Source organism: Coffea arabica, chromosome 6c (assembly GCF_036785885.1).
Source record: "Coffea arabica cultivar ET-39 chromosome 6c, Coffea Arabica ET-39 HiFi, whole genome shotgun sequence".
In the NCBI taxonomy this organism is placed as follows: domain Eukaryota; kingdom Viridiplantae; phylum Streptophyta; class Magnoliopsida; order Gentianales; family Rubiaceae; genus Coffea; species Coffea arabica.
This window is the reverse complement of record NC_092320.1, coordinates 5,720,639-5,746,411: the sequence shown is the minus strand read 5'-3', so window position 1 is coordinate 5,746,411 and position 25,773 is coordinate 5,720,639. Positions and strand designations below refer to the sequence as shown.

General features: G+C 39.9%; 5 protein-coding genes and 1 non-coding gene across 6 annotated transcripts; 1 reads left to right on the top strand and 5 right to left on the bottom strand.

Annotated features, from left to right (window-relative positions):
* Positions 1 to 589: 589 nt before the first annotated feature.
* LOC113694386 (small nucleolar RNA snoR99) lies at positions 590 to 691 on the top strand. The gene has a single exon (XR_003449342.1). It is a non-coding gene; the product is annotated as a small nucleolar RNA snoR99 (small nucleolar RNA).
* Positions 692 to 2,410: 1,719 nt separating this feature from the next.
* LOC113692797 (1-aminocyclopropane-1-carboxylate oxidase homolog 4-like) lies at positions 2,411 to 4,883 on the bottom strand. Its single transcript, XM_072052347.1, has 2 exons — positions 3,617 to 4,883; positions 2,411 to 2,966 (listed from the first exon to the last, which is right to left on the bottom strand). Exons 1-2 carry the CDS (start codon positions 4,460 to 4,462, stop codon positions 2,700 to 2,702), a joined length of 1,113 nt encoding a protein of 370 aa, XP_071908448.1. The 5' UTR covers positions 4,463 to 4,883; the 3' UTR covers positions 2,411 to 2,699.
* Positions 4,884 to 5,015: 132 nt separating this feature from the next.
* LOC113692795 (beta-fructofuranosidase, insoluble isoenzyme 1-like) lies at positions 5,016 to 8,956 on the bottom strand. The gene is made up of 7 exons (XM_072052346.1): positions 8,399 to 8,956; positions 7,182 to 7,190; positions 6,214 to 7,073; positions 5,948 to 6,106; positions 5,585 to 5,838; positions 5,389 to 5,479; positions 5,016 to 5,302 (listed from the first exon to the last, which is right to left on the bottom strand). Exons 1-7 carry the CDS (start codon positions 8,586 to 8,588, stop codon positions 5,123 to 5,125), a joined length of 1,743 nt encoding a protein of 580 aa, XP_071908447.1. The 5' UTR covers positions 8,589 to 8,956; the 3' UTR covers positions 5,016 to 5,122.
* A 609-nt stretch (positions 8,957 to 9,565) lies between these two features.
* Positions 9,566 to 12,596, bottom strand: LOC113692796 (beta-fructofuranosidase, insoluble isoenzyme 1-like). The gene is made up of 7 exons (XM_072052345.1): positions 12,261 to 12,596; positions 11,861 to 11,869; positions 10,915 to 11,774; positions 10,608 to 10,766; positions 10,261 to 10,505; positions 10,045 to 10,135; positions 9,566 to 9,911 (listed from the first exon to the last, which is right to left on the bottom strand). The coding sequence occupies exons 1-7, from the start codon at positions 12,442 to 12,444 to the stop codon at positions 9,732 to 9,734; spliced, it is 1,728 nt and encodes a 575-aa protein (XP_071908446.1). The 5' UTR covers positions 12,445 to 12,596; the 3' UTR covers positions 9,566 to 9,731.
* A 1,600-nt stretch (positions 12,597 to 14,196) lies between these two features.
* On the bottom strand, positions 14,197 to 18,290 carry LOC113692177 (beta-fructofuranosidase, insoluble isoenzyme 1-like). The gene is made up of 7 exons (XM_072052344.1): positions 18,006 to 18,290; positions 16,716 to 16,724; positions 15,687 to 16,549; positions 15,209 to 15,367; positions 14,831 to 15,075; positions 14,623 to 14,713; positions 14,197 to 14,497 (listed from the first exon to the last, which is right to left on the bottom strand). Exons 1-7 carry the CDS (start codon positions 18,208 to 18,210, stop codon positions 14,315 to 14,317), a joined length of 1,755 nt encoding a protein of 584 aa, XP_071908445.1. The 5' UTR covers positions 18,211 to 18,290; the 3' UTR covers positions 14,197 to 14,314.
* A 4,814-nt stretch (positions 18,291 to 23,104) lies between these two features.
* LOC113692360 (putative pentatricopeptide repeat-containing protein At3g49142) lies at positions 23,105 to 25,287 on the bottom strand. Its single transcript, XM_072052343.1, has one exon. The coding sequence runs from the start codon at positions 25,156 to 25,158 to the stop codon at positions 23,239 to 23,241; it is 1,920 nt and encodes a 639-aa protein (XP_071908444.1). The 5' UTR covers positions 25,159 to 25,287; the 3' UTR covers positions 23,105 to 23,238.
* Positions 25,288 to 25,773: the final 486 nt, after the last annotated feature.

Here is a 25,773-nt window from a genome sequence, read left to right as displayed (position 1 = left end):
GTGTCTGTTAGAGTGTAGCTTACTCCATGTGAACAAATTCAAGTGGTAAGTTGGATAAAATTGTATTTTTTTCGTTGAAGTAAAATTGCGTTCATCTTTGAGCTTTCTTATGAATGAAATGTTTGTCTTCCTGGTTAAAGGCATTAATCAAGGGATTGTTGCACAAGGTCTCATTTTTTGTCAGGTTCAAGGAGTAACAATCTATTTTCAGCTAGTGCTTCTTCAGTTTTGCATTCTGTAATTTGATAATATACACGAAGCAGAAATTAATCTGGAAATGGGTGGCAAATTAAATCCTTAGGTCGCTGGATCATGTCCTTTCGTCCTTTGTTTCATTGACTGTAACCATAATGATTTTCATATTTGGTGTGTTGAAGTTCAACCAAGAATTCCAGAGGAAGCAGCATCCGAGAACATGTAAAGCAGGATGTAGAAGCTAGCCACGTACCCTTTTTCCTGCTGGGAGGGTTCCCTGCCTTCCCCTTGCTTCTGCCTTCTTTTTTAGCTTGTTGATGTCGATGCTTTTAGAAACTCGGAATTAGTCTTTTAACGATGGGACTTTTATATTGTTGCCCCGTTTGCTATTAGAGTGGCAAGGGGGGCTCTGTAGGTCCCTACATTTATTGCCACTCTTTTAACTTTGTCAACTGAGTTGATTCACTTGCAGTTGATTTTCGTGGGTGGTAGATGGTTCATTTGCTTTAAAATGTTATCGTTGTGCTAATTGCTGTCACGTTGCAACTAAATGTGGTATTGAAAATGCTGGTCTTTTGAAGTGGTATCGAAAATTGTATTATTTGCTTTTAGTGGCTTTTCTGGTGAACAACTGTATTGTTATATAATCTATCTACCGTCGGAGAATGATTTCCGTAGAGCTTGACGTCCGTGAGTTTTGTAGATGGCTTTTCTGCTGAAGATTTTGCAAGCGTCCTATGTTTCTGTGCCTTTTATGAGACAAAGCTTGGAGATTGGGCCATATTCAAGAGCTGTATGGCTTGTTCTGAAGATTTTCTTGCCAATTTTGTATCCCGGTTGTTGGGTCCGTGTGGTTGATTCGATGTGAAATTATTCGCAGATGGAGATAGTTGACTTTGATTTGATGGTCTACAAATCAGTCATGGGGGAAAAAGGGAAAAGATACAATTGGCCAGCCACAGTCTCATGTTTGGGAAGGAGACGAGAAAATGGTGAAAAATCCATGAAAGCAACACAAAATCATTTAGACTTATAACCCACCAAATCCTTGATGGAGAAAAATCCTCGAAAAAGACGCGAAATCATTTAGACCTAAAACCCAACCAAAACGAAAGATTTTGGCTTATCCTTGATGAAAATGTTCCACCTGCTCTGAAAATATTGGAACGAAAGTTTTTCTTTCCATATTATTATTGTGACCGAACAGGCATTCTAAGGGTTCGTTTGTTTCGGGTGAAAATGTTTTTCAAGAAAATATTTTTTTAATTTTTCGTGTTTGGTTGCACAAAAGTTACTGAAAACATTTTCCTATGTAAAATATTTTCACTCATCTTATGGAAAACAACTTCTCTTTCAAACTTACTGAAGTTATTTTTCGAAATGCATGCATTCCGCCTGTAGTATATTCCAAACTTACTGAAAATATCTTGTAGTATGTTTTTTTTTTTTTTAGTGTAAACAGAAGGACTCGAACCCAAGATCTCTTCCTTACACTCCCTCCCTTGTACCATCCAACCCAACCCTCCCCCTAGTATATTCAAAATAAAAAAAAAACATCATCCTACTCATCTTATGCTAGTAATTAATTATGTATAATGGGGACATTCTTTTCTAGAGAAACTTTCAGCAGTGAGAATGCAAGATATATGTCACAATAAGCATTGCATGTGATTGATATTTGGCACTAAATGGCCAGCAATTTGTTTATTACTTAAGGAGATATTTTTTATTCATATATACATTTCTCTAAGATTTTTTAAAGTTAAACAATGAGATAAATTTTTTTATTTTGCATGAGAAGGAGTATGTAGTTATAATGTGCAGAAAGTAAAGATAGAGATAAAAGTGAAATATTTCAAAAGTTAAACAAACACCAGAAAAATGAAGTAGGAAAATATTTTCAATAAGCTAACCAAACACCTGAAAATGATGAAAGGGAAATGATTTTCATGAAAAATTACTTCCACGAAAAATATTTTCCCAAGAAAAATATTTTACTTCCAGCCAAAGAGACCCTAAATGAAAGGACTTTTCCTGTCGGGACATTTCGGGTTGGTGTCCTTTACCGCCGCCACAAGGCTGGCACTTGGCACCAAACTGAGGAGATAAAATAATGTCTGACATTCAAGAAGTTCAATTGCTGAACGGAACTAATTATCAACTGGGATTTTTTTAACTTGGATTATTACAAGAAAATCTATCACAAAATGTAGAATTAGAGAAGCAAATCGAGCCCATTCATGTACAGTGCTTTACGAAATTAATAGTAGTACCTTATTTCTTGACCTCAATGTCTCACGCATACATTCATATCCATATAACAACGAAAAGATTTCCTGCACGATCCCACGACTTTGAAACTTGAAATCATTACAGGAAAGTTGCTGCGTATTTGAATACATTACTAAAACACTACTGACTTTTGGCACGGACAGCATATCGCCTGAAATTGAAGCGCCGCCTCCACATCCTTTTTTTTACCTTCGCCACTGGGTTACAAGGCATTAGCTGCTGGTGGTAATTTTGATTTTGTCGATCAGAGATTTGCTATCCAATCCTTTGCTGTAAAAGTTGTCATAGAACTGTTGCAGGGTGAAATCTCGATACAAAGCTGGTTTCTCAGGCGACAGCAGCTCCGGCAGGGGACCATATGTGCCGAGTTCTCTCCATTTCGTGAGGTTGAAAAATGTAACGATGGAGAGGCGGTGCTCGTTGGTGGCATTTGCCAACACTCGGTGTTGCACGCTTCTATATTCTCCATTTGAGACTATCTGGTAAAAATCGTGCCGAAAAAGAGTAGGAAGGATATCGCTCGTAAGCTATATCATTTATATGTCCCAAGTGCTTAATAACTCCAGAACATGCACTAATTTGTTGTACATATGGTACAATCGAATCACCTGCAGCTATCTTCTAGTTTTTTTTTTTTTTTCTGTTTAACTTGTCGTACAATAACATATTTTCAAGCGATAAGTTTTGGACATCAACCAGTACTACATTCGTTTTCCTCCCAGTATGCATGACTGACGTACGTGCCTACTATGTGACCTTTTAAACTGTGTACGTATCATCTCTATATACTAACTAGAGGATATCGAGCAGGACGTTTGACTACTGACTTTCTGTGCAGAAATTCTTATTATCAATTAATTTGAAAGAATTTCTTGATTCCCCAGAAAAATATGAATTCTAAATAAGTTAACACTTGTGGGGTTTAATCGCTTCTATTCTTTCCTAGTTTATCAGTAAGCGACCCGCATACATTTGCTTATAGAAATTCAAAACCCCACACCACAAAAACACAAAAAAAAAATAATAAAATAAAATAAAACGTTGTGTGAAATATATATATATATATATATATATATTTTTTTTTTTTTTGCTTTATAAAAAAAAAGTAGTACAGTACTAGTTTTCTTACCTGAAGAAAATCTCCCATGTTAATTATCAGCCCTCCTGGCAAGGGCTTCACATCAACCCAGGCATCCCCATGCTTCACTTGCAAGCCAGGAACCTGATTCTGCAGCAAAACAGTGATGGTACCAGGATCCGTGTGCGAGGTCATCCCCATGGTTAGATCCGGCTGGGGACAGGGAGGGTATATAATCCCTACAACCGCCCTAGCATCCGAAAATGTCAACTCCTTGAACTTGCCGGCTTCCAATCCCAACCCTAAACTCAACAACTCCATCACTGTATCAGCCACCTTCTTTGCGTGCACGTCCCACTCCACCACCTGCCTCCTACAGACCTCCGGTATGTCCTCCGCTTTCGGGGGCTGAGGAGACATCCACAACTGTAGCGAATCATGCCAACATGCAGCTTGCGAACGGTACAGGTCGTTGTTGCTCGCGTACATCACGCCATGGCCTTCTTGATCTCGCTTATAATACTCAGCTTTTTCTTCTCTGGGCTGCTCGTGGAATGCTCTAATGGCAGCGATTGTCTCGTCGAGTACTGAGACAGGGACCCCGTGGTTGACTACATGGAAGAAACCCCAGCTACTTGCGGCTTCACGGATTTGTTCTACGATCCTTGGTCTGTGGAAATCAGAATGAAGGTTTGATAAATCGACGACAGGGATTCCTGTGCTGCAGGATGTTGTAGAAGACTTGAGGTCCGAGAGGGTTTCCGGGGGATGTAGAAAGATACTTGGGATGGTGGAGACACCCGAGTCGGATAGACCCTTCACTCCCATTTTGGACTCGTCAAATTCCTTCAGCTGCTCCATTCGGTCACTGCTGGTAGTCGTCACAGCTGCTGCCATGGTAGGTAGATCCTTGCTAATTAAATTAACTTGATTTGTGCTGTTGTGGGGAATTCTGTGGAAGAAATGAAAAGGTCCGGGGGTGGGTTTAATACTTTAATTGCTAAAACTTTCCATTCGGCAATTCATCCTGCGGTCTGCAGTGTGGTACCCACTACGTGTATTAGTGGAAGGCACGTGACAATCAGCAAGTGATTATTCACTATTTTGGCAAAGACATTATTAATATTATTTATTATTGAGGGCGCACCACTATGGCGGCAAATGTCTCGTGTTCACATGTATTATATATATATATTTTGGATTGACGAGACCAGAAGATCAATAATAATTCTTCGATATTTTATAACCCCCGTCCCGACGATGCCATGTCAATATGTCGTTGTAGGTCGTCGCATCCACCCCCTTCCATTGGCATAGTTTTCTTTTCACTTGTTTAATTGTTCTTCTTTGATAATAGCCATTTTTCTTCTTACTACTACTAGAACTACTGCCACTGTTTTCCACTAATACAACAACTCATATACTCCTCTTTTGCAAATAATAAGGAACGTCACCGAGAAATATGAATGAATTCTTCAAACCAAAACACGCGAACAAGGTAAGGTATCCTTGTCGTGCTCCAATGCAAAAAGGATAAACATGTTGGTACTTGAAAATTTAGTTCATCCTAGGCCTATTCATGCTCCAAGCATCTAAAGTCTCAATTTTAACAGCCTCAGTGCCATTATTGAATACGTATAAGTGAGCCTTGTCGGAAACGGCTAAGGTTGGATAAACCCTGGATGAAATGCACGTCTTCCCTCTGGCCCCAAAACTCTCTACAACTGAATGATCAATCTGCCAAAACACAACCAAAAAAGAATAAGCAAAAATGATAGAAGAATACCCAGTCTTAGCAAAAATGATCCATCAATCAGCCGTACCAAACTCCTGAGGGAAAGCTTCTTATCGGTCAAATCTACATCTACAAATCCGGCAAATGAAGGCGTGTACAGCCCATCCATTAAAGAAGAACTGAAACGCAGAGGACGAGACGGAATGAGGTTAGACAAATGAATGAGCGAATAATAATAGTATTACTAATTGGTTTGATGGCGTTGTAACTAAAAGGAAGCGAACCTTCGAGCATCAGAGCACATGAGAACCACATGCTGGTATCCGGCTTTAAAAACTCTGAAGAACACGGGAGTGTACTCTTCCAGGTTTTCGGAGGCGAGCGTCAGGAGACCAAATGGACCAAGCCCACCACCTTCAACGGTTGAGCCTCTCCGGCCGCAGACGTCCTGAGCATCAAGCGCTTTCCACGTCGGGTCAAACGGTTCTGCCAGGTCCAAGCTAGAGGCGGCGAAGGAGAATGTCACTTCCACATCGGCCTGCAACGCACTAAATACTAAATACTTCCCTCTTTCTGCCATGCATTCATTATTTGCACTCAAATCAAATGCAGCAGTATTCAGAGCATATTTAACCCCGGGCACGAACCTGGGCCGGAGTTATTCCCGTCACTTCAACAACGTCGCCTTTTTTAAGCACCTGACCGCTTAAATGGACATTTTCCCCCCTCAAACTTTCCAATTCTGGAATTGGCCATTGCAACAGTTGTTTGCCATTGGGGTCCAGCGTAATTACTCGCGGGATCAACTGAAAAAATGCCCAGCGGAATCGTTCGACAACCTCAGAATTAGAAGTCTTAGAAATTGCTTTGAAAAAAAAGAAAAAAAGAGGAGTCTTAGAAATTTGGGTAGTACCTGAATGCCGGCCCATCCCTTCGTCACATCATCATAAGCAGAGTCTGACTCATTGGCCCAACCCCACAAAATCCTCCGATTCTTGCTATGATCGAAGAACGATTTGGAGGCATAAAAGTTGCCATAGTCATATCTCAAACCGTTCCAACCATCCCGCGATGTATCGTCCGGAATGTACCTGTCTTTATCGGTGTCATAATATCCGAGGGTGTAGTACTCATACCTGGTAACGTCAAGGCTAACCTTTAAGACGTGCTTAACATTTGGGCCCAGCACGGACGTGTCCAGCCCGTATGATCCTTGCTTTAGGACAGGGTAGAAATCAGGACATTCCCAATTTCCAGTTCCCGCAGTGGTGTGCAATGGATGCTTTGCCTTGGTCCATTTCAAGAAGTCTCTGCTCCTATACAGAAATGCGACCCCCCTATGCTTCCTCTTACCACCCAGCAGGATTCTCCAGTGGCCATCCCGGCCCAACCAAGCGGTTGTTGGGTCGCGGAAAGCCGTTTTGTTTTCTCCGGCTTGGGGAACAATTAAGGGGTTGTTGTCGGGCTTGACCCACTCTCGAAGGTACGGATCAGAGAGGTTGGCTGGCACGGCGTAGTTCTGGACTTGGGTATTGTTCTGGTCTACTATGCCAGTGTAGAGGATTACGGGCTTATTCCCCGGACGGACAGTTGCGGACCCGGACCAGCAGCCGTACTTGTCAAATTGTTTCGATGGGAAGATGGCTGGGTCCAAAGGGGTCCAGTTGATCAGGTCAGTAGATACTGAATGAGCCCATACAATGTTGCCCCATACAGCACCTTTTGGATTGTATTGGTAGAATAGGTGATAAACACCGTTGTAATACATTGGTCCTGTAGTTAGTCAGACGCTCGCTGTAAATAAATAAATTAAGGAAGGCAATAACTAATTTCACACATCAACTGTCAAGAAGAAGCTTAAAAGCGTTATTGCCTGCTCACCATTCGGATCTGTCCAGCAAGATTTGTTTTAGAGTCCCACGCCAACATGCAAAGGCCAAAGCAAAAAAGGTGAGATAATTGTTAGGAAAAAAAAAAAGAACACCAACATACATAGGTAACGTAGTTAGTTTTGTCGTAAGGTACGTAATCATGGAATTAATTGGGTCCATATTAGGAATTGCTATCCTCAAGCGATTTAAGCTCTCATTCGATTGCAGTATGTTTTCATCATTCGGGTAATATTTTCTACGTGGAAGCCGTCAGAAGCGCCAAGAATCTTGGAGTGGATAATGAAATAATAAAATACTTCTACTCACATTCCGAAATGGATAAAACTTTGAACCTGTAACAGGCTTAACATTCATGATTCAGAAGAATACGGAGAAAAAGAAAAGATATTGTTGTTTTTTTTTATAGGAAGAAAACAAATTTTGTTCAAAGTAAGGGAAGAGTTACTAGTATTTTTTTTTTTTTTGAAGTAAATAAAATATACATAGAAGAGTACAAGGCTTTATACGTTTGCAGTTGCATGTACAAAAAAAAAAGAAAAAAAAGCGACGCCATCTTTCTGATGCATGCATGCACAGAATGGAAATAAATCCACAAGGGAAGGGATCGGAGCATTCAATTGCTTTTATAAATTGAGATCGCCGCCGGCGCGCAGAAGGTCATAATTCATAAACCAGATTTTCTACATCAATCTGGAGGCTAGGAAACATGTAAGTAAAACATTGTACATTTTTTTTTTAACAAATACTCAAAAAAAAAAAACAAAAAAATTAACCATTTGTAAAAGCTGACTCTGTAAAATTGATTTCTTTAAAAAAGGCATTTTAAATAAATGGACAGGTGTTCTTGAAAAGAGTTTGAAGAATAGATTTTGACAAAAATATGACGATATTAGCCTTGTATATGCTATATCAATGAAATATAAATGAAAATTTTTTTTTCTGATTAAATGATTTCTTAATCTGATTAATTATTTTTTTTTTTCACGAAGATTAAATGGTGGACGCAGAAAACAAGAGATACATAGATGATGAATCTAGAAATGAGTTGAGAATGGAAAGACTATAAAACGTCGGCAGTCGGTGATCACTCAGAACCAAAATCCAAAAATTTTCGACTTTTTTGGACCCCAAAAAAAAAAAAAAATCTCAAATTAAATCTATCAGTTGAGAACAAAGGCATGGAAGGAAGGAGAGTGCAAAACGTACCGTTAATCCAGTGCCGCTTGGGTTGAAAGTGGTAAGCGGTTCTGTGCAGACGCCCAACGTTTGAAGCAGTGAGAGACTGGTAATCAGGATAAACCTTGTGCGAGGCTTCGACGCCATTAATGGAAACCAAAACGCAAGTGAAACCTAGTGCCAAAACCCATAAAATCTTTTCGCTGCAAAAGTGCCCCATTGGCCTTACTTGCACTGGAACTTGTCTAAGAATCAACACAAATCCGCAACAACTATATGTTTTTCGGCGGTCGCAGAAATTGGCCGGCTAAAAGAGAGAGAGGGAGAGAGAGAGAGATGTCGGAGTAGTCAATGGTTAACATCCTCTGTATTTATAGAATTAGCAGAAGTTTATTAGGGATAGGATTGGTTATTGGATAACTTTGAAAATTAGACCGTGTTTGTTCCGGAAACGTGCTGACTGATTTGTTCAAAATCTTTTTCTGCACCGATAGAAGTATATTTTTTCCATAATAAGTGGGAAAAGTACTTAACTGCTTATTACTCCTGGAATAAAAGATGATGGTTTGGATAATTCATATAGCGGGAGCAATCGAGGAGGAGGTAGCCGCCGCCAGAGAAAATTTGCATCTTGGACTTCAAAAGTCAAAAGTCAAAAACTATAGCAAAATCCCAAAGATTTGGCTACACATTTGCTGCTGGATTTGGAAAATGGCACGTGCTGTTTACGAGGTCAGAAGTTAGATATGCTGAGTCGGGTACAGATGGAATGCAGGTAGCGAAGCCAACCAGTGCCGGGCCGGAATGTTTCACTGACCTACTTGATTTTGTTGAGAAGAAAATGCAACCAGATTTTGTCAAATCAATGAAGCGCTGGTTTTCCACAATCCTAAAAAAAAAAAAAAAAAAAAAAAAAAAGAAGCGCTTGTTTATCCATTAGCAAAAATGATGTGCCGGTTCGTAATTCAGAACATCTGATCCGACGGTCAAGCACCCTTTCCTTTCGAAGTTTTAAAAATTCCCTTGAATCAAACTAACGTCAACCCTTCAAAGAATTTATTGCGTTCATGCTTTGTTTTACTTTAATTATTCTTCAAATTATAAGCGAGTAGATGATCAACCATTGATATGATTTCCCCGGGATGTAAAAGGTTGTACAAGCTAGAAAATCAAAGAACAAAGATATAGACTTCATAGTTGGAAGCGAATTGTAAATTTTTATTTTTGCTGATAATACACGGTAAAAAAATAAAAATAAAAAAACCAATTAATATAGGATATCCTTCGCTCTGGTCAAAGAGCCAAAAAGAATATGCAAAAGCAAAAATTCCTAAATGGTGATTGTAGAGCCCTCCCATGCATCTTAATTCACCTTAGCAGTCTTCATGCTCCAGGCATCTAAAGTCTCGACTGTAATGGCCTCAGTCCCGTTGTTGAATGCATACAAATGAGCCTTGTTGAAGACGGCTTTAGTTGGATAAACCCTGGATGAAATGCAGGTCTTCCCTCCGGCCCCGAAGCTCTCTACCACTGAGTGATCAATCTGCGCCAACAAGGAATCCACAAACGAATGAATGATCCATCATAACATCATGGAAAGGAAATCAATATACAGGAGGCGGAGGCGTGCTGACTAGGCAAATAGTAAAAGGGTAGAAAAAGAACTGCAACCATACCAAGCTCCTAAGAGACAGCTTTTTATCAGTCAAATCCACATCTACAAATCCTGAAAATGAGGGTCTGTACAACTCCTTCTTTAAGGATGACCTGAGACGCGATAAGGGATTGAAAAGTTGTTCAATCAATGTATAACTAAAGCATTAGTTTTAGAGTTGTCAGAGTAGAATTATTTGCCAACTAAAGAAAGTTGACTTGTAAAATATCTAGCCAACCTCGTAGCGTCAGAGCACATGAGAACAACATGCTTGCCAGCGTCTTTGAAAATTCTGAAAAATACAGGAGTGTATTCTTGCAGGTCTTCAGTGGCAAGCGTCGCGAGACCAAATGGTCCGAGACCGCCCTGAACAAACGAACCTCTTTTGCTGCAAACATCTTGAGCATCAAGTTTTCTCCATTTTGGATCAAATGACTCTGCCAAGTCCAAGCTGCGGAAAGAGAACGTCACTTCCACATCGGCCTGCAACAGGATTTATGAATCAGTGTAGAAGATTTCATGCATTCCAATATTCACCTAATTTTTTCCCTTGTCTTGTTCTTTTGGGGGGAAATGAGGACAAACCTGTGCAGGAGTTATTCCTGTAACTCCAACGAGGTCGCCCTTCTTCAGCAGCTGATTGCTCAGACGGACATGTGCCCCCCTCAAAGTATCCAATTCCTTAGCTGGCCATTGCAGCAATTGTTTCCCATTTGGATCGAGCGTGATTGTTCGTGGAATCAACTGATCAATTGAAGACAAATTAGTTAAAAATATATGAAACAACATTAGATCATCAATACGAGTATTACTCGACTGGACGGGGTATAATTCCAGCAATATATAAATGATTCGTGGAGTAAAATCTAATACTAATATTTAGAATATGTACCTGAATGCCTGCCCAACCCTTTTTGATATCGTCCTTGGCGGTGTCGGACTCATTAGCCCATCCCCACAAAACCCTCCGGTTCTTGCTTGGGTCGAAGAATGATTTGGAAGCATAAAAGTTGCCATAATCATATCTCAGCCCTTTCCAGTTATCTGGGGATGTATTGTCGGGAACGTACCTATCTTCTGCGGGGTAATATTTACCAAGGGTGTAGTACTCAAATCTTGTGGCATCAAGACTAACCTTCAAGACGTGCTTTACATTTTGTCCCAATACAGAAGTTTCCAACCCATTTGTTCCTGATTTGGCTACAGGGTAGAAGTCGGGGCATTCCCAATTGCCAGTCCCAGCAGACTGATGGATGGGATTTGCAGCCTTTTTCCACTTCATGAAGTCTCTGCTCTTGTACAAAAATGCAATTCCTGTATCCTTCCATCTGCCACCTATCAAGATTCTCCATTCCCCATCTCGGCCCAACCAGGCTGTGGTTGGGTCACGGAATGCTGTTTTGTTCACGCCGGCTTCGGAGACGATCAGTGGGTTGTTATCGGGTTTGACCCACTTGCGCAGATATGGATCGGAGAGGTTGGCTGGCACGGCGTAGTTCTGGACTTGGGTATTGTTCTTATCCACGATACCGGTGTAAAGGATGACCGGCTTATTGCCTGGAAGAACTGTTGCAGAGCCTGACCAGCAGCCGTACTTGTCAAAGGGTTTTGAAGGGAAGATTGCAGGTTCCAATGGAGTCCAGTTGATCAAGTCAGTCGACACTGAATGGGCCCAGACAATGTTGCCCCATACAGCTCCTTTGGGATTGTATTGGTAGAAAAGATGGTAGACGCCATTATAATACATAGGACCTGTCATCAGCGTTGAGATGAAAATTAGTTTTTAAACCATCAAAAAGGAAAGGTTTTAAAAAGGCGCGGTTTTTGAGAGTGCTCACCATTTGGATCTGCCCTCCAGTCATTTTATGGTCCCGCATGGACATGTAAACAAAGGGTTCAGATCATTAGTAGTTAGTAGAAGAAACCAATTGGACTAGGCACGCCCAGAAATTCTCTAAGTGTTAAAAAAAAAAAGCAACAAAAAAAGAAAGCAAGAAACGTGCATGATTGTATTATTCAGTAGTATTTTACGAAACCTTCATACATATGGTAATGCAGTCTTGATTAGGTACTTTATGCTGGATTTGGATTATCCTAAACATGTTGATTAGGTACTCTATGTAGGATGGATTATCCTACATAGATGAGGTCGCATGCATTGTGTGTAAACTTGTAATGATGCCCAAGAGAGAACGTAAAAAATTGTAGCAAACCACAAAAAATTATGAGGAAAATTACCGTTAATCCAATGCTTCTTGGGTTGAAAGTGGTAGCCGGTTCTATGCACTTGCTCTACTTTGATGGCGGAAAGAGACTGATAATGAAGATAAACATTGTGGGAGGCTTCAACACCATTATAAGAAATTAAAAAGGATAACATGAATACTGGCAAAGCCCAAAGAAACTTGTTATGGAGCTCCATTGGACTTTGACAGTTGATACTATCTTTACAAAAAAAAAGATACAATATATATGTACAAATAAGAACAATTGATGCTATTCGATAGGCTGTGTGTTTGGTATTTAAAGGGAGATGGGAGTGAAAACATCAAAAGAGACGAGGGGGAGATGGGAGAAATTTTAGGATTTTGAATGGTTAATTAATGCACTTTTGAGTATTTATAGATCAGAAAAAAATTAACCGCAAGAACATCATCTATATAGATCAGAAAATTACTTATGGATGGGAATGCTTGAGAAATAACTGCGAAATTAACCGCAACGGATCCTCTGTACCACAACCCTGTCTCACACCCTATCCCACCCCTCCAAAACTTGCCAAGTGTCCTTTTATTAACCCAATCCTGAAACAACCCAATTCGAACCATGTTTATTTAATTAATCGATTAATCGGGTTGAGAAACCGAATCTCTATAACCATGAACTATTAAATTAAAAACCCAAAAAACAAAATTAGAGATTAAACTTCCGGAAAAAAAAAAAACCACAAAATTCGGGCCTCACCACGATTCTGGTTTCCCATCAGATTGGTCTCCTTCTCAAAAGCTTCATCGGAAAACAAAATTAGAGATTAAACTTCCGGGAAAAAAAATCACAAAATTCGGGCAACGGAAACAAAGTTCAACTCAACGCAGCAGGCCACGATTCTGGTTTCCCATCAGATTGGTCTCCTTCTCAAAAGCCTCATCGCAACGCAGCAGGGCTGTGCGAATTGTGTAAAACGAGAATTCGGAGGACTTAATAGCTAGGGTTTATCCGGAATGGAATAAGGTTTTTCACTGAGAAATGGAAGCCACGGGACGCTGAAAAATCTTATTCCATTCCGGATAAACCCTAGCTATTAAGTCCTCCGAATTCTCGTTTTACACAATTCGCACAGCCCTGCTGCGTTGCGATGAGGCTTTTGAGAAGGAGACCAATCTGATGGGAAACCAGAATCGTGGCCTGCTGCGTTGAGTTGAACTTTGTTTCCGTTGCCCGAATTTTGTGATTTTTTTTCCCGGAAGTTTAATCTCTAATTTTGTTTTCCGATGAAGCTTTTGAGAAGGAGACCAATCTGATGGGAAACCAGAATCGTGGTGAGGCCCGAATTTTGTGGTTTTTTTTTTTTCCGGAAGTTTAACCTGCGGCCGTTGTGTAAGCGTTCAATAGTTTTGATCTCTTTTTCCATTTTTAACTTTCTTTTGTATTCTATTTTTGACCAGGAAATAATCGCGGTTGGTGTCTTGAGTTCGGCCAAAATAAAACGTGGCCGAATGAAGAGAAAAGAAAGAAATCATCTTTGCTTCTTGAAAAGCAATTTTCTCACGTTCATTCTTCATTTCATACTTCTCTATGGACGCTTTGAAAATTAAGTACATGAATAATCGTGGCTAAAATGTCCATCAAGGACCTTGGTAAAAGCAAACACTTTGTACTAACAGCTATTAGTGCAAGTGGAAGAAATTTGTAACTTTGAAGTATAAGTTTTTAGGTTTGAAATCTATAAGAATTGAGCGAATAACGTTGAAAGAGTTTTCTTTCGTACGAGTCGACCTAGATGGAATAAGATTAGTCGCAGACAATAAAATATTTAAATATGAATACCTGTGATTTAATGCTTTGTGGAATAGTCTTTAAGCTTAATGGCACACACACATTAACTGTTGCTACCGACAACTTTGAACAAAATTAGCTGTTGCTACCGACCGAATAGTAATTGTTGAACACGCAATTGACCGTGAGATGATCGTTATGGTCATATATTTCAATTTCCATCCAAAGAATGGTATATGAAGTACGTCAAATACATTAGGCGCGTAGGCAGTACGTCAAATGCATGCCGTATTGGATTAGTTCATAAATTTAGGTCCCTTGATGCTCCAAGCGTCCAACGTCTCAATGGCAACTGTCTCGCTGCCATTATTGAATGCATACAAATGGGCATTGTCGGAGACTGCCAAAGCAGGATAAACCCTAGATGTAATGCACACTTCGCCTCCGGCGCCAAAGCTCTCCACCACAGAATGATCAATCTGCCGACAGAAATACATCTCTTTCATTACGAATACCTTTTAAAACACAATAAAAAGTTTTTTCTTAGTTTTAATTAAAAAAAAAAAAAAAGAAAAAAAACGGAGGGAGATGTGAAAGTTTTCACCAGGCTCCTGAGAGAAAGCTTCTTCTTTGCCAGATCTACGTCTAAGAATCCTGCAAATGAGGGCTTGTACAACCCTTTCTTTAGGGAGGAGCTGCCAAGACCAAGGGTAATAGTAAATATTAATACTACATTCAAGATTAGCACGACCATTTAAAGACAGAAACCAAAGATTTAATGCTGCTAGCTGGTTGAGATCTGATCAGCCAACCTTGAAGCATCAGAGCAAAGCAGAATCTTGTGTTTGTTCTTGGCCTTAAATACCCTAACGAAGACTGGAGTGTATTCTTCTAGCTTTCCTGAAGCTAGCGTTAAAAGACCAAACGGCCCCAGTCCTCCATGGAGACTTGAGCCCTTTCGACTGCAAAGCTCATGAGCATCAAGGTGGTCCAAACTAGGGTGCAACGGCTCCGCTTTGTCCAAACTTGGAAACGAGAACACTACTTCAACGTCAGCCTGCAAGTGCATGTCAAAGCAAAGCACATTCAATCAGCCCTGTAATTTGTTCTTAGGGTTCGGTTAACGATATATTAATCCATAGTATGACCGACAGCGTAAACGAAACCCGAATATCCTACGCAAACCTAACCTGTGCAGCTGTTATTCCCTTGATCTCAACAACGTCTCCCTTCTTCATATTTTCGTTCCTCAACTGAACCCTGCGTCCTCTAAGACTTTCCACTTCTTCAATAGGCCAGGCCAACAGTTGCTTTCCATTAGGATGCAGCCAAATTCTACGTGGAATAGTCTACGACGATTCAAAAGCAGGCGAATTAGCATCTTCAGCTCCCATTTATGATTTACCCAAACCAGAAAAGATAAAATCTGGTGTAATCAATTATCGAAACTTAATGCACGTGTTAAGGAATGAATGTAGTACATCTGTCTGGTGTCTAGCACACAGACGTAAAGCAAGCATATCGTCTATCATATGAAGGATTCACCAAAAGAAAAAACAAACAAACTTAATTACTAATTAGTAGTACGTTAGTAAAAACTGTCCAAACACATGACTTTACTATTGAAAAGATAGGCTAGGCTATTATTAGTATAAGATCCTACAATACCTGAATTCCAGCCCATCCTTTTTCAACATCGTCCATTTTGGTGTCCGATTCATTGGACCAACCCCACAGGATCCTTCTATTCTTGCTGGCATCGAAGAAGCTCTTGGAAGCATAAAAATTTCCATAGTCATATCTTAATCCTTTCCAGCCATCCACGGAAGTATTATCAGGTATGTACCTGTCGATCTCGGGAAAGTATTTACCGACCGTATAATAATCGTATCTGGTGGTATCAAGGCTAACTTTTAACACAAATTTAACGTTTTGTTCTTCAATCATTGAATTGTCCAGTCCCTTTTTTCCTTCCCTGGCAACCGGGAAAAAATCGGGGCACTCCCAATTCCCAGTTCTATCCTTTGAATGCAACGGATGTTTAGCTTTAACCCACTTGATAAAATCCTTGCTTTTGTACAAATAGGCAATCCCCGTGTGTTTTCTCCTGCTCCCGATCAGGATTCTCCAGTGGCCATCCCGTCCCATCCACGCGGTTGTTGGGTCGCGGAAAGCTGTCCTGTTAACGCCCGGTTCAGCGACGAGCAACGGGTTGTCGTCGGGCTTGATCCACTCTTCAAGATATGGATCGTTTATGTTTTTAGGTAGTACATAGTTTTGGACCTGTGTCTTGTTCTCATCTACTACCCCAGTATAGAGGATAACGGGCTTGTTGCCTGGGAGGATCGTGGCAGAGCCGGACCAACAACCGTGTCTGTCATATGGTTTTGTGGGCTTTATTGCAGGCTGTAATGCTTTCCAATTAATCAAGTCCATTGACACTGAATGGCCCCAGATTATGTTGCCCCATACCGCACCATAAGGGTTATACTGGTAGAAGAGATGATAAATTCCATTGTAATACATCGGTCCTGCTCACCACCCCACCCAACCCAAAAAAAAAAAGGGGTTGTTTTTAGGTTCTAAAAGTTAATCAAAAAGAAGAGATGTATTTAGGAAAAGAACCAAAAAGAAAGGGAGAGAAGAAAGTCTGTTTCAGTGAAAGGAGGAGAAAGAAATTCATGTTAATTTGCTTACCATTCGGATCTGCTCTTGATCATTTTAACGCCCGTTGAGTTCCCGTGGAAAAGAAATATAAATTCATTAGCAAAACTTTTAAAAGACGAAAAGAATTAGGTACTACAATAGTTTATTCCAGATCAAGTAATAAGGGGGGATACCAAAATTCAAGACAACCAAAAGGAAAAGGACATGAGACAAAAGACACGATCCAAGTGAGTGGAATATGCAAAAACAAGTGCGATGCTGAGGCACAACAATAGTTAGGCTTTAGATCCCTATACTTTTCCCATGCATATATATCACCTTTGTCTGCTCAATTTGCATGGAATGTGGAATGCAAAAAAGGACTGGACCTTTCGGCCACAAACCAAAAATCCAGGTGCTAACATGTGCTCTGATGTTAGCCTTGAAAGTTACATGGCGTTGCCTAATCGAAATGATTAGTGAATATTCTCCCCCTCTTTTTCTTCATTTGGTAATTTAGTTTTCCTTTTGCAAACACATATTATTACCAACCAGTACCCAAGAGTTATGACTTATGCAGCAGCATTTGACACAAGCAGCGCTTAAGCCTAAAGCATAGCACAGAATAATACGAAAACGCAACTGATCATATCTAGCTGGATAGATTGTTTGTCTGAGGATGTAGGTTGGTTGTGTGGAAGCCCAAAAGCTGAGGGGATATATGATGAGCAGGGATATGGGATGTAGGGAGCATTTGGCAGTTTAGCCGAGATCTGATACATGCATGAAGCCCATTCAACCTTGGCATCTATGCATTGGATTGGATTGGAATATCGTTTGCTCTCTCTACTCTGTACCCACCGACATAACGATTATGTAAGAAATGATAGAATATTAACAGATGGCTTTATACAAAATAATACTGACGGAATGAATGTGTAACAGTGTACCGATTCATAGGGCCATGAAAACCAGGAAAAGTACATGCAAATTAATCACGAAACATATTAGATGTCAAGGACTGGTACATCCTATATTCTGAAAACAATAACAGGAAAAAGGGTGAATATAAAGCCGCATGCACCAGGAAGACTGTCGTTTTGCCTCTCTGCTGTGGCCTGTGGGCGGCAAAAAGAGAGAGGAAAAAAAAAAACCAAGGGCTTAACTTGTTGCGAGAGGCGGAACAGCTAGCAGGACAGAAGTACCCCAAAAAAAAAGAAAAAAAAAAAGAAGAAGAAAACTAGATGTAAGGAAAGACAAAATGTTTTCGAGTGAACTGGGATTTGCTTCATTTGGCTACCAGTGAAAGTGGAATGGAAGTTAACAGGGAAGAAGAGGTACCGTTGATCCAATGCTTTTGAGGCTGAAAATGATAGTGGGTTCTGTGTTCCAATTGCTTCACCTTCACAGCAGGTAGAGTTTGATATTCGGGATAAACCTGGTGCGACGCGTCAACCTTCTTAATGCTTAGCAGTGATAGCAATAAACATACGAAAACAAGTGACAAAGCCCGCACAAGCTCATGATCACAGTAGTAGCACTTCATCTTGCTTACAATCTAAAGTGTCACTCACGGTTTCCTGAATATATGTTTTCGGTTTTTATAGACAGACAGAAGTACGTCTTGGACTGTCCGGGGAGAGAGCAAGACAATTAACGACGGATATATTAATTTAATTCTCTCTTTAGTTGGACAGGGATTTTGAGTGGATGCAAAAAAAAAAATCGGGAAATTTTGATTATTTGGATAAAGACTTGCCACTGTTCTCTCCAAAATCAGTTTTCTTACTCGCCAAGAGCTTAATAATTAATGAAAGTTTGTTAAATCATTGAGTGGAAAAAAAAAAAGATTAAGATTTTATATGAGATGAACCACATAAATTAAAGGGTTAATTACATTTACCTCCCTTGAGGTTTGACCATATTACCAATCAATCTCCGTAATTTGTCCAAATAACAGTCTCACCCTTTGAATGATCAAATATTTAATAAAAATCCCCTTAATGTCGAAAATGGCCTTATTGAGGTCATGTTGCATTAAAAAAAGAACATATTTTTATTTTATTAACCCTGAAGCAATCCAAAAAAATAGAAAAAGTTTTTGTACAAACATATTTTGTACGAGTCGCTAACTAGTTATGATGATAGCCAGCCATTACCATTGCTTTTGTACTGGCTATTGGAAACGATAAGCTCCAGTTTTTTCTTTTTACGCCACATTAAGCTCCAGTCATTTCGGAATAGTGTACTGTATGGTGTGGTTCGCTCAACACCAAAGAATTCAGAAACATCTTAACGTTTAGGAACAAGAAGCTGAAATTAGTACTGGATGAAGAACCTAGATCGATCTCTACTAAACACCAAACACTGAAAAGCAAATTTACTGGATGAAAAAGTTGTTAAAATCCCTAGCATGAATTTTTTTTTTTTTCTTTTTTCCTTTTGCCCATGGCTTTATCTCAGCATTTGTATAGTATGTGAAATTGGGTAGATCGATCTGCGGAGCCAAAAGTTTTACTCTAGACACGAGAAAATTGGTACTAACAGACTTATTTCGGAAAACCCTTGGGGGGAAACGATAATGGAATTTGGAAACATTATTGTACCGACCCCTCTAATGTGAAGAAATACACCAACCCCCCCCCCCCACCAAAAGAAAAGAAAAAAAGCCTCCTTTCCTACCATCTGCATTTACGTTGATCTTTTCTGGAAGTGGAAGAATTTGTGGGCACGGATAAAGTGCTTATGTGGTCATTGTATTTGTGGAAACGTTCCGGGGGAATGAGTGAGAGGAGAGCACTATCATTCTTACCACCATAGTATACATACATCTTTCTAGTTCGAAAATGACGACCCCAGAAAAAGTTTGTAATGTTCATTTCTTCGCTAGTAACTGCGGTGCATGTCGTTGTGTTGGCATTTGATTGCGGCTTGATTTCTGACAAAAAGGTTGGGTGAGCATTCGCAGTCGCCAGCTGCAGGAACCAAATGCTGATACACACATATATATAAATTGACGATTGATGAATAATTAGGCCCATGGATTATTATTATTTTTTGATTGCATATGCTTCTTCATTTATGTGATACATGGCGACATTCACCCCCTCATATAACGAATTTCTTCCTACTCTCCTAGCCTCCGGCAAGTGCTAACTAATTCGGATGCTCCATGTTTCTCGTATAAGAAGGTCTAAGCACCGACCGGTAGATAATAATTGACTGATGATGTGAGAAAACAAACACTTGGCAGTAGAACCTTTTCGGGTGCATGGGTCTGAGTAAAATGAATGCTTAGCAGCTCCAATTAATACAAAATCACATCTACAAAGTACAAATGCAAGCATTTTGATGCAGTTACAACGTTGTTGTATGTGTTATATACATAACTTGATATATCATTATATATATAACCTTGTTATTCGTACACAACTGCTTAATGCATAAATAGCATTCGGTTGGTGAATATATATAATGATAAAAGTTGGGGTCCCTTCACTGAAGTTGAAATGACAAAAGTTGCATGCCTTGTCACTAAAATGGCATTTTCCTTCTGAAGCATTCGTCCGAAATCTGCAATTCTTTTTTTCTGCAGGTTTCTTCACTAAAATGCGTGTACCCCCACAGCTGCGGATCACAAAAGGGTCTTTGGGTCTTTGTCTTCACATATATGATGCATTCTTGGAAGGGTAAGCCAAGCCATTTGGAGGCCGAAAAACGATACCCACCATAGCCATTTGGAGACCTCTCCAGACTGGGGACAAAGATTGGACAAATACCGAATTCACTACAATGGTCCTCCACGGGCTTTTCCCTAAAGTGAAACTCTCTACCCTCTCCAGCCGAAAAGAGCCTCAAAACACACTTGTCCCAGGCACATTCCCAGTTCCCCACTACCTGCCCGATAATATATGCATCTATCTACATACACGTATTCTTGTAATGATTCTTGTAATGATCTTGCACGTTTCTGGCCTTAGAAAAAGATGTGAGGTGGGCGCATTTTCATAAAGATCCAACATCAAATGAGTAAGACAACATCAAGCCGCCCATTTCAGCGTTCCACAACCGGCATTGTACCCTCCTCCACTGACTTGATTCGCGTTTTTACTCGACCACGAAGAAACATGAATCCAGAAATGGTCTTGGTTTCCATTGGATTTTTATTTCTTACATTTCCACGTAGCCTCTCATAAAATTTAGAACATATCTGAGTCCGGTAATAGATTTGCCTTCGCGATCCACGTCTCCCCACTCCAGACCTTTCGAGCAACTTGATATTCGGTTAAGGTCTTTACTGACTGCTGATGGATTTTTTTTTATTTTTTATTTTTTTAAAGATTGAAGTATGAGATGCACCATCAGTTTCCCATTGGAAACCTCTCTAACATTTTCACTGAACTCCCTTGAAGTTTTCAATATTACACTTACCTCATTTGATGATAGACAATGACTATAATAACCTTCATAATTTTTCAAAAGACAAGCCATTGATAAAAAAAAGGGAAAAGATAACAAAAAAAAGGAAAGCAATTCTTCTTGACCAGGCCATATATTGTGGCCAAACTATTTTAGTCATATCCATTAAATTACAACCTTCTATCACTCAAATATGCTAATCAAAATAGATGTCTCCTTCCTTCTTTCATTCAGATATGCTATTGCTATTGATGATGATGGAAGCAATTATCACTGCCAACAACCCAATTATTCATATTATTAAGCATAAAAAAAGCTACTAGATTACGATAAAGTATAATTTGACAGGCTGTACTAAAATTATTACCCCAAACTTGCACTTTTGTTGATGTTTTGCCTTTTAAAAATTTTTTATGATTATTCATACTAAGGAAATTTAAATGAGGGCAATTTTGGTCAGAGAAAATGACGGGACATATGAATTTCCACTAATTACAAGATATGTAAAGCCTTATGTTCGGAATACAAATTGGTACTCTGGGGAGGGGGAAGCCAAAGAATGAATGCGGGCTCTTGACGTCAGAGTCTTTCATGTATCGGGAAGTTCAGGGAAAATGCGACTGCATTAACTGTACAGGAAAAGTTAGGTTTGGCTGCATTATGCAGCCCACTAAGTCAAAGTGCAGCAAAGCCAATTGCTATATTCAGTGTTGTAATGTTTCTTCCTTCAAGAATCAAGACCAGCCCAGTGAATTGTGTACTACATTTGCAAATGCAGCATAGCCAATGCTTAGAGTGACCGGTGCACACATATACAAGCACCCAGTCCATCCAGCAATTAAACGAACATGGACTTTTACAACTTCGCTTAATTGGGGGTGCAATAACATGTCAAAGCTTCTGTACATATCACTTCAATCAGGAGTAGTAATTCCTTGTGGATTCCAAAGACAGAGACCTATGACGGATGGTGAATGTTAGGTCAACTATGGTAAGAAATTAGAGTACATGAGCAAGGCCTAACCAGGCTTTTGATACTAGACTCTTGCAAATATCTTACAGCAGTAAAAATTTAACATTGCGTACCTGGAAGATGGTCCAGAGCAGGTATGAAGAGATATGCTGACTGTGTGTTCTGTTGGTTGAAGAAACATGTAGAGAGCGGAGTAGGATAACGATATCAGCACATGGTGCTTTTGACTTGTGTTTTTGGAAGTCAATTAAGAAAGTATGGATCCAAACTGATCCATCCTGAAGTTGAGACGCATATGGGCTCAACAGTTCAAAATCAATTAGCAGGCCTGCCAGTTAAGGACCACAAGATAGAGAAAGTCAAACAAGCTAGCATCCATGGTAGCAAAACTGCGCATTAACGGCAGTGGCAGAAGCTGTACATGGACTGCCAATTTCAATAGGCCATAAGATCTGTACAAGCTGTCCAAATTTTCTGTTCCAAATACCATTTCTCGGGCAATATAATCACAAAGAATGGCATTCTAATGATGGATTTTTTTAGTTGTAGCACTATGGATGAGGGTAAGATACACAGATGGGAAACAGCATTAACCTGCAATCTCCCAAGAACAAGTACCTTCCTTAATAAATGTGTGACAATCACCACAGACCCTAAAATACTTAGTAATCCTAATATGGTTCCATCAGGAGCGCCCAAATGCAATGTCAACTTTTCACTGTGAGTGAATGTATAAGATTCCTCGTTCGAGTTCCTTACCAACATCATGCAGATATGTGGAGATATCCTCGTTTGTTCTGTTAGTGGAACACTCATGTGCAGTATAGCAGAATGATGTGATCACATGGGGCTTTTAGGCATTTGGAAGACAACGAAGACGTCAAAACAAGGAGCTAGTATAGCTCTAACTATGTACACAATATATTTATCACTTAAAATCAACTAGAGGCCCGGCGTCAAGGACCACAAGATTGTGAAGGCAACCAAGCTAGCGTTCACAGTGGCAGAAGTGCACATCAACAGCAGTTGCAGAAGCTCTGCATAGAGTGTCCCACGAGTCTGTATACAACCCTCAAATTTCAAATTTTCGCAACAGACGCCATTTTTGCATCCACATAGTCACAAACAAAGTATTCTAGGTAGGGTGAGGGAGGAGTCATCCCACCAACGTGGAAACAGCAATCACCAGTAATCTCCACAAGAACAAGCACCATCCTTGAAATGATGAAATCTGTTTGCATCTCGCACAATAACTAACCTATTTGCCACTAATGAAACATATTTAATAAATGTGTGACAATCACCACAAACCCTCAGGTTCTTTGTAATTCTAATAGGGCTTCCCTCAGGAGTTGCAGAGAGACCAAATGTGATAGCCAACTTTTCGCTGTGTGTGTATAAGATTCCTCGCTTCCATTCCTCATCAACATCATGCAACACATAATTCGTGTCGGGAACATAGCCAGCCAGCTCTAATTTATTGCACAAACATTTTAGCTTCTCATATATCTCCTTCGACTGAGGATGAGAATGGTCTCCAACGGTAAATTGATGGATTTTGTTATCCACTTCAATGCATGTCCAACCAGGAACTTTTTTCAATCTCTGATGGGTCATTAGTTCCCGAATCCTGGCAACATCTTTCCACTTCCCTGCTCTGGCGTATATATTAGCAAGCAATACATAATGCCCAGCATTTTCAGGCTGCAATTCAAGAAGAGATCTTGCTGTCTCTTCTGCAAGTTCAACATGACCATAAATTCGACATGCCCCTAGTAAAGCTCCCCATAGTCCCTCATCCTTTTCAATGGCCATATTCTTGATTAAGCTCGAGGCTTCATCAAGTCTCCCAGCGCGGCCCAAGAGGTCAACCACACAAGTAAAATGTTTCACATTTGGTCTAACACCATACTCTTCTTGCATAAGGGAGAAGAGCTTAAGCCCATCTTCAACCATCCCTGAATGACTACAAGCATACAATATTGAGACAAAAGTGATACTATTAGGCACCATCCCAGTCATTAACATCATAGAGAACAAGTCAAGAGCTTCTCTACCACGCCCATGATATCCATAAGCCGCAATCATTGCAGTCCAAGTTACTACATTTTTTATTCGCATTCTATCAAATATCTCTCTAGCAGATTCCACACACCCACACTTGGCATACATATCAATCATCGCAGTTCCTAGAACCACAGTCAACCAAAATTTCTTCCTAGAAATATAATCATGAACAAGCCTAGCCTTGTGCATAGCCCCTAATTTGGCACAAGCATTAACAACATTTACCATAGCAACGCTATCCGGGACAATACCTTCTTCTTGCATCCTATCAAACAACAAAAGGGCCTCGTTTGCGCTTCCGCATTCAGTTTGCGCCCCAATCATGACCGTCCAAGTGACGAGGTCCCTTTCAAGCATTGTATCAAACATCGTCTTGGCATCATCGGTAACCTTACATTTCGCATACATATCCACAAGGGCTGCAGCAACAAAAGGATCAGAATGCAATCCAAATTTATGTACAATTTGATGAATCAATCTACCCATTTGGAGGTCGGTTGTATCTCTACAAACCCTTATCACCAAGGGCAATGTATAGTTATCGGGATGATCCCCTGACCTTATATATTCCCTAAAAGTCCTAAAACAATCTACACAGTCCCCATTTTTCGCGAACCCACCAACCATAACGCTCCAAGACATTGAATTTTTCTCCTTAATTCCGCAAAACAAACCATGAGCTTCAGTTACAGCCCTGTGCGCTGTGTACATGTAAAGAAGTTTATTAGCAATGACAAGATTTTTAAGCAGTCCGTTCACAGTTACTTGGTTGTGAACTTGTTTGAGCTGGTGTACGTTTTTACATTTGGGAAGTGTAAAAAGATAAAAACTTGGGTCCAATGTTTGCCAAGACTGAGTGTTAGATGTTTCTAAAATGGCGGGATCCTGAGTTGGGAAAGCTTCTGGATCATCATCATTCGGATGGTCCAAGGATTCGACTGTTGCAGTAGCAGGACTGCCAGGACCTGCTGAAAGTAAGCCAACTCTTCCGAACTTAGGAGAGGGCAAAAGGTATTGGTGTTTAAATTTGAACATTCGTTCCTAGGAGTCGATTAACTAACAGCCTGTCCCTAAAGAAACGAGTGTTGAAACCATTACAATGTAAAACTGGTTATGAACTCCCGGCGAAGCCATTTTTAATTTGGCCTTAACCAACCCCCAAGCCTTCTTATGAGGAGGATTTTAATGAAATCTTTTTTCTGCTTTGTCTTGAATAACAAAATAGGAAAAGCTCCCATTAATTTGGAAGAGTGCCGCACCAGAGTGCCATCTAGAATTGCCGTTTAAATCCGGCTGAATTACCCACACTATTTGAAATATTCAAAATACCCTCTTGTATAAAATCAACCCTTTTTAGTTTTTGTTTTTGTATTTTTTTTAGTTTTCTTTTCTAAAAGATTTGTAGGTTTATCAAAAGTTCTGTAGTCAAAATAGAATTTCAAAAATTTAACAAAAGCTTTAGAGGTTAAAATCATATTTATAAAAAGTACCTGAACTTGATACAAAGAGTGCATGGCAATTTTTATTTTTTTTCGAGAAACGATAAACCTAATCTATCTTACACTAAGGAGAAAGGAACGGGACCTAAAGAAACCCAGGAATAAACCGAAAAAAACTAAATCACCATCGGACTAGACGGATGCACAGCAC